Source organism: Triplophysa dalaica, chromosome 7, assembly GCF_015846415.1.
Source record: "Triplophysa dalaica isolate WHDGS20190420 chromosome 7, ASM1584641v1, whole genome shotgun sequence".
NCBI classification, from domain to species: domain Eukaryota; kingdom Metazoa; phylum Chordata; class Actinopteri; order Cypriniformes; family Nemacheilidae; genus Triplophysa; species Triplophysa dalaica.
Window position 1 is genome coordinate 2,260,996 of NC_079548.1, and position 8,483 is coordinate 2,269,478.

Consider the following 8,483-nt stretch of genomic DNA (forward strand, 5'->3'; position numbering starts at 1 on the left):
TAATTTCACGTGATCTATTTGTCCCATTATGAAAAAAGTGTATTTCCACGATAGATGAAGGAAATGCAGCGGCTATGCAAAAGGTCTAGAGTGTGTTACTGTTGGGCTACAAAGGCGTATCCGCGGTGAAAAGCAAATGTTTCTGTAGCAATTCAAAAGTAAGGGATTTATACGTTACTGTAGCAAAACTGTAGTAATGTGTGTAACATTCAATACTGGAATTCTGAGTCTTTGTCGCTCTGAATGGTTCTCTGTCTGTCAGTCTAAAGCCGCGGTATCGTATTTTAGCAGATGGTGCTTTATGATTTTTTACTAGGGCTGAAGTTATGACTGTGCTCTGGGCGAGCAGCTTAAGTTTAATGTTCATAAATAACGGAAGAAAACAATTGTCGCTGCCGAGAATAAAGATGAATGCCAACGTGATTATAAGATAAAGCAAAAAAAAAAAAAAACATAAACGCATGTATGTGCGCCTATAGACAAATAACAATCTGTTGAACGAATACAAGCTGCGCGTTAGCAGTTAATTTACCCGGTACATTTAAAACTGAGGCGACTTCTCCCTGCAGCTCTTTTCCTTATCTATGCGGTTGTGGTGTGTTTTTGAGGATAAATTATAAAGACAATCCTGTTGTTGCCACACGTTGTTCCTCCATCTCCGCTGTACAATGTACCCTTGCAGGAGCTTTTACGGTTGATATTTTTAAAGGCCTGTCAGTCATCTCCGTCAACTTTCAGATCTGTTTCTCATTGGCTGTAGCGAAAGTACCGATTTAAAATCCTAAATATCAAACATGTTTGATATGATCGGGGCGGCTAAGATTTCTCTCGGAGCAGATCGGGAGTTCTAAGATTAGATCTGTGAACGCCTCACATTACGTGATAATCTGGGCCGATTCTCGGGCCCGATCGCGTTTCTAGGCCCGTTTTTTTCAAAGATTCTCGGGAGGGGAAATTGGGGTAAAATCTGGCCGAGAATCCTATAGTCTGAGCCAGGCTTTAGTCTGATTCGTTTTTGATGTACATAATAAATTTAAACAGCTTTTTAAATGCTATTATGTAACGTTCTAGCTGTTTAAATTCATTATATACATCAAAAACGAATAAGAAAAATTCTGCTACCAATTAAAGACGCTGGTGTATTTATATTTTGTGCACTTTTATGGTCCTCTCTGTGAAGGCTTAACATATTTGTACCACCATTCGCTGTTTGAATGTCCTCTAAACACTGAAGTGCACTTCTTAGAAAAGCTGTAAAATCATCTTCATTGTTACTCGTGAATGAAAATAACGCAAACACTTGCAAAACCAAAAAACATCGCCGTGGCGTCATTTTGAAATCTTAAAACAAACTTTTATTTCCTCGACACACTGTAAACCCCTGGTAAAGAGGGAGTAATGCTTAATTCCATACCAGCCAAAATATATTTTTAGACAAAAAAATTGCATTGACAACGGAACTGTAAAATATGAGAAAGTTTCTCATTATTATGAGTTACTAAGTGAACATTTGACTTAGTTTCTCGTTATTTTCAGATACAAAGTCATAATAATAACTTTAAAATAAAATCAAAAATTCCCAACCCTGGCTGAAACGGGATTCCATAGGGAACAAATTCATGTTTATATTTAGTAAAAAAAAATAGCAGTACAAAATCACCATCCTGATGAAGAAGCACTGTTATTAGCAGTAGTGGTATTTCTGCATTGCAAATAATACATTGCTAATTTACTATTAGATGTAGTAGTGTAAAAGAAAAAGAACAGACATGTCTGTCATGACTCCTGAGATAGGCACAGGCTCCCCGTGACCCGAGGTAGTTCGGATAAGCGGTAGAAAATGGAATGGAATGTCTGTCACGACATTCACATATGCCAAAGCATAAATAAATGCAGCAAAATATAGGATCCTCAGCTACCTAAAATGATCTCAAATGCTTTAATAGGTTTAAGAACTTGAAACACATGGAAGAGAAAGAGCAACTTCAGTTATAATGTATAGAAGAAGAGTCAAAGAAATTATGAAGGTTCATCCAAAAATTACCTACAATGACTTGTGAGTTCTGTTACAGTCAGAATATGTTTGATAGAAGCTCAGATTTGATCAAGAAGCCCCAGCATGTTTGACTTAAACAATAGTGGAAGAAATTATGCTGCCCAACACTGAGGGGGAAATTCATCTGAAATGTTTCAATACGCCAACAACCCCAAACACAAGAGTAAGCGAGCAACATCTTTAATCCAGACGAAAAGGACTGAGGTAATGGAGAGTTCAATTCCCTGACTTGCAGGCCCATTGAAAACATGTGGGATGACACTAAATATGCACATGTTTCAAAAGCAAAACCAAAAACTCTAGATTTAATTTCCGCATAAATGAATACAAGCCCGCAAAATAATGAATTGTGAAGTTGTTGAGCTCACTGAATACATTGCTGGCTAAATAACTGGAGGAAGGGTTTCCTTCTGGTCATAAGAGGGGACTTCTTCTAAGCTAAACATTCTTGTTTTTTACAGAAAGCAGAGTTAAGCTAAACCCTGAACTCTGGGTTGATTGACCCAAACCTTGCTTACTCGGGACATGTTTGAAGGGTAAGTTTAATCAACCTCAGGAAAGATACCCAGAGTTAATGCGTGGTTACAGAAACAACATGAAGATATTGTCAATAGATCACATAGTTCAGGAGTCACCATGGAAACAGCCACAAACTTAAAGTTTTTCAATGTAAATCAACATTATAACAAGCTTTTTTCCACCGAAGGCTTAAATCTGCATCAGTGTATAAAGCGGGGGATTGAAAACCATAAAAAGCATATTTGATTTATATGTCCATCCATCTATCCATCTTCTTCCGCTTATCCTGGGCCGGGTCGCGGGGGCAGCAGTCTAAGCAGGGATGCCCAGACTCCCCTCTCCCTAGACACTTCCTCCAGCTCTTCCTGGGGGACACCGAGGCGTTCCCAGGCCAGCCGGGAGAAATAGTCCCTCCAGCGTGTCCTAGGTCTTCCCCGGGGTCTTCTCCCGGTGGGACATGCCCGGAACACCTTCCCGGGAAGGCGTCCAGGGGGCATCTGGAAAAGATGCCCGAGCCACCTCAGCTGGCCCCTCTCGATGTGGAGGAGGAGCGGATCTACTTTGAGCTCCTCCCGAGTGACCGAGCTTCTCCCCCTATCTCTAAGGGATCGCCCAGCCACCCTGCGGAGAAAGCTCATTTCGGCCGCCTGTATCCGGGATCTTGTCCTTTCGGTCCTGACCCACAGCTCATGCCCATAGGTGAGAGAAGGAACGTAGATTGACCGGAAAATCGAGAGCTTGGCCTTGCGGCTCAGCTCCTTCTTCACCACGACAGACTGCATTACTGCAGAAGCTGCACCGATCCGTCTGTCAATCTCACGTTCCATCCTTCCCTCACTCGTGAACAAGACCCCCAGATACTTGAACTCCTCCACTTGAGGCAGGAACTCTCCACCCACCTGAAGTGGGCAAGCCACCCTTTTCGGACTGAGAACCATGGCCTCAGATTTGGAGGTGCTGATTCTCATCCCAGTCGCTTCACACTCGGCTTCAAACCGTCCCAGTGCATGCTGAAGGTCCTGGTCTGATGGGGCCAGCACGACGTCATCATCCGCAAAGAGCAGAGATGAAATCGTGTGGTCCCCAAACCCGACACCCTCCATAATTTATATGTTAAACGCCTTAAATTAATTATTTAACTAAATATATGAATAGTATAAATATATGTTCTTTGTTTATACTGAAATATTTCAAATATATAGTCATCATGGCTATCTTCGTTACATAAAGTGTATATTTGTTGAGATGTTTGTTTTAAGTTGTTGAGAATGTGTCTACCATGCTATTCTACCCAAATTGTGTTTGTATCAGGTTTATATTCAACTGCTGATGCGGTCATAGTAATTTAAAGAAAAAAATTGTAGAAACTGCTAGTTTTCATAATTTTGGAAAAAGGTGTGTGGTGCCTGTCAGTACACTACACTATGCATGATAATTAATTTGGATTAGTGGCTGAAGATCTGCTGGGACAGAGGTAGAGGTTTAACATGTTAGGCCCAGTCAATTACATTTACATTTACATTTAGCAGACGCTTTTATCCAAAGCGACTTACAAAGAGTTAAGAGCAATAAGCGATAGTTCATACAGGAGCCATAATACATTAGGTGCCAATAAAAAGTTACTGGTTTAAACAAAAGCTAGACCACTACCTGTTGAGAGAAAGGGTTAGTGTATTTTTTTTTTCCCTCATTTGTTTGTCAAGTATTCACAGAAGAGATGGGTTTTAAGTAGTTTTTTAAATGTTGTGAGAGATGTTGTTGAATGGACAGAGATAGGAAGAATGTTCCACCAGGAAGGAAATGTGAATGAGAAAGAGCGGGAGAGCGATTTACTGTCATTATGAGAAGGCAATACAAGCCGCCGCTGGTTTGCTGACCTAAGGGATCTTGATGGGGTGTAGGACTGCAGGAGAGAGTGGAAGTAATCCGGTGCAGATCCAGTGATAGTCCTGTAGGCAAGAATTACTGACTTGAATCTGATACGGGCTGCAACCGGTAGCCAGTGAAGAGAGATGAAAAGAGTCACGTTAGCCCTTTTGGGCTGTTGAAAGAGGAGGCGTGCTGCTGCGTTCTGAACCAGCTGAAGTAGTTTGATAGACTTTGCAGGAAGACCAGCAAGGAGAGCATTGCAGTAGTCCAACCTTGAGATTACCAGGGCAATTCAATTCAAGTTTATTTATAAAGCGCTTTTCACAATGTGTATTGTTTCAAAGCAGCTTTACAGGGGCAAACAGGAAAACAGAAAAGTTCAAACACAGCACAGTGCATGGTATTTATACAACGAGTAAGATTCTAATAAATAATATCTAATTTCGAATTAAATAAATAAATGATTGAATGCAGTCTCGCGGGGAGCAGCCCAACACTGCCCTGCTGTGGACAGGAACCCAAACTCCAATGATTGATTAATGGAGGAAAAAACCTCGGGAGAAACCAAGCTCAACCGGGAGGGAATCTGGGAGTCACATGTCCAATATTTAATGTAGCTAATATATATCCCTTTCAAATACATATACGTTTTATTTTTTATTTTGACTTTGTTTGCTAAAAGGCCAGAGCTTTCCAAATGTTAAATGAGGCGGAAAAGGCCTATAATTTGGAGAAAGGCCTTTCAATACCGTGGAAGAGGCTGACGTTAAGAAAAACATTATTAAGAAATACAGATAGTATGAAAAACTTTAGAATTCTTTTAATGTAATTTATAATTCATCTTAATTAAAGTGATAAAGGGACATTCATTCTGTGAACAATTTGCCACAGGTGATAACCTATATTTAAACCTATCCTGGGAATTAGGCCTGCCAGATTGGGAATCAAACGTGCAACGTTTAGGTTATAAGCCCATCTCTCTAACGTTACACCACAACTGCCCTGAGATGCGTCAAATATTATATAGTCAGCGGGGAAGAGTAATGATATGAAAATTCTTAATAAATTGTTCTGAAGTTACAAGAATTGTAAGGTGTGCATAATATTTATCATATTTGGAGATTTAATGATAAATGCTTATTAAAAGCATGTACAGTATTCAATGTAAACACATTAAGCCTTACATACAACATCTCCATTTTCTGTTTAGAATAACATGACAATTAACCCAATGTAGAATAACCAGTATCATCAATTGCAGATCTAATCAGTTTTATTGTACGACAAAAAAATGTAGCAAAACCTTCACGCATGGTTACAGGAGGCTGATAGGTAATTATAAAGGTTGTTTTTTAAGAGATGATCTATGGTAGAGAAATCTCCTCTTGCAATTTGTATACTTCCGTTAATAATCAGTTTTCATGAACAGTACACAAAAGCACTTTCTCTAGATCTGATGTAGAAATAAACTTCTTGTTTGCCTGAACTGATTAGTTGAAGGGTTCCTTACCAGTGTGACCTCTCATGTGATTTTTAAGAACACCTTCACTTCTGAAAGTCTTTCCTCACCGAAGGCAGGCAAAAGGTTTAATTCCAGTGTGAGTTCTCATGTGTGTCTTAAGTGTACTTTCACATCTGAAAGTCTTTCCACACTGTTGACATGTGAAAGGTTTCTCTCCGGTGTGAATTCTCATGTGTCTCTTAAGGTGAACTGTTTGGGTAAAAGTATTTTCACACCGATGACATGCAAAAGGTTTCTCTCCAGTGTGAATTCTCATGTGTGTCTTTAGGTTACTTATAATTGTAAAACTCTTTCCACACTCACGGCATGTGAATGGTTTCTCTCCAGTGTGAATTCTCATGTGTTTCCCAAAGTTACCTCCACATGTAAAACACTTTCCACACTGAAGGCATGTAAATGGTTTCTCTTCAGAATGAATTTTCATGTGTCTATGAAGGACACTTTTTATAGAAAAACTCATTCCACACTGTTGGCACGTAAACGGTTTCTCTCCAGAGTGAATTCTCATGTGTGTCTTAAGGTCACCTTCATTTGTGAACGTCTTTCCACACTGATGGCATGCAAATGGTTTCTCTCCAGTGTGAATTCTCATGTGTTTCCCCAGGTTACCGCCACATGTAAAACTCTTTCCACACTGTTGGCAAGTGAACGGTTTCTCTCCAGTGTGAATTCTCATGTGTGTTTTAAGGCTATCGGAGTGTTTAAAACTCTTTCCACACTGTAGACATGTGAATGGTTTCTCTCCAGTGTGAATTCTCATGTGTCTCCCAAGGTTACCGCCACATGCGAAACTCTTTCCACACTGTTGGCATGTAAACGGTTTCTCTCCAGTGTGAATTCTTATGTGTGTCTTAAGGTCACCTTCATTTGTGAAACTCTTTCCACACTGTTGGCATGCAAACGGTCTCTCTCCGGAGTGAATTCTACTGTGCCTGCTAAGGTACCTTTTAAAGGCAAAACTCGTCCCACACAGATGACACGTGAATAGCTTCTCTCCAGTGTGAGTTGTCACGTGTGTCTTAAGGCATCCTTTACTTGTGAAACTCTTTCCACACTGTTGACATGTAAAGGGGTTTTCTCCCGAGTGAGTTCTCATGTGTTTCTTAAGGTTTCCCAAGATTGAAAACCTTTTTCCACACTGATGACATGTCCTCATGTGTGTCCGAAAGTAACTCTGCGATGTAAAACTCTTTCCACACTCTTGACACGTGAAAGGTTTCTCTTCACCGCGAGCTCTCATCTGTTCATCTTTTGGAGTTCTCTTTCCATGCTTTTTGTCTCCTGTTCTCAGAGTTCGTTTTTGTGAAGCATTCTGTATAGGTTTTACATACTTCTGTTTCTCATCAGCTTCATTTAGTTTAGATTGAGTGACCATGTTCACTTCAGTCACATCTGAAATGTACACAATACATTTTTAAAATTGTCAATTCAGGGGGACATAACATACCTTTGAAATCGCAAAACACTTCAAATTGATAACAACTTCTGCAGTTACATAAGCCTGTTCAAAACACAAACGTTTCTTTTGTGCAGAAAACTACGGAGAAGCTTAAAATAATGATTAAATATGAATAAAATATCTGCAAATCATTCAGAAAGTGATATGTTTATGATGTCAGTGTCCAAAGTGCTTCGAAACAGTCAATTCCCAGATAGCACAATCCATCTGGCTTACGTCTATTTGACGTCTGCATTTACATCTGCAAGACATATGCAATACATAGTTTTCTCATCTGTAATTCGTCTCGGAGACGTCTGAACCTCTGTAATAAGTATGCTAAAGATCTGGAGATCTGCTGTGTAAAAACATCTGCTAAACATCTTAGAAAGAGCAGCTTTACGTCAATTCTAAATCATAAACATCTTACAGACATCTTCTAGATGTCTATGTGACATCTGACAGCAGACATCTCCCAGACGTAATGCAGATAAGCAAACTTTGTATTGTAGATGTCTTGCAGATGTAAATGCAGAAGTCAAATAAACGTAAGCAAGTTGTATGTGTGCTATCAGGGTTATTTTGGTTCAACAACTATTTAAGAAGCACCATTTCCTAGTTTAAATTTTTGTTAAAACACTGAAACTTCAGGGAAGTTTATAATTTATTTTTGTACGCCATCACAAATGGGTAAATTAATATTAATAAATAAATATTATATTGAGAAATTGTGACGAAACTTAACACGCACGTGCACACATAAATGTGCATTAAACATATTATGACGACGCATCTTTCAACAGCCTTTCAGCTGCTATGTTTTTATTGGCAAACGGACGGCGCTGTTTTCGATCCACTATAAGGTTTGAATCTTCAATGAGGTTTCATTTCTCTCCAGTTGGAAGTGAAGCTTTGCCAAAGTAATAATGATTTTATATTCTGGTGGAAAAAAAACAGACGTACTTACCTCAGCCTCTTCAGCTAGAAGAGATACAGCTACGGGCGGAAGTGATGCATCCGCGTCATTACTCACACTGCGCATGCGTCCCTCGCTGGCAACCATCGTGTTTAGGTTGCAT

At 39.7% G+C, this 8,483-nt stretch overlaps 1 protein-coding gene across 1 annotated transcript; it reads right to left on the minus strand.

Moving 5' to 3' along the window:
* Window positions 1–5,239: 5,239 nt before the first annotated feature.
* LOC130425943 (gastrula zinc finger protein XlCGF57.1-like) lies at window positions 5,240–7,641 on the minus strand. The gene has a single exon (XM_056752404.1). The coding sequence runs from the start codon at window positions 7,339–7,341 to the stop codon at window positions 6,010–6,012; it is 1,332 nt and encodes a 443-aa protein (XP_056608382.1). The 5' UTR covers window positions 7,342–7,641; the 3' UTR covers window positions 5,240–6,009.
* Between the last annotated feature and the right edge of the window lie 842 nt (window positions 7,642–8,483).

Coding starts and splice junctions, on each gene's coding strand:
- LOC130425943 (XM_056752404.1), bottom strand. CDS start 7,341: ATGGTCACTCAATCTAAACTAAATGAAGCTGATGAGAAACAGAAGTAT.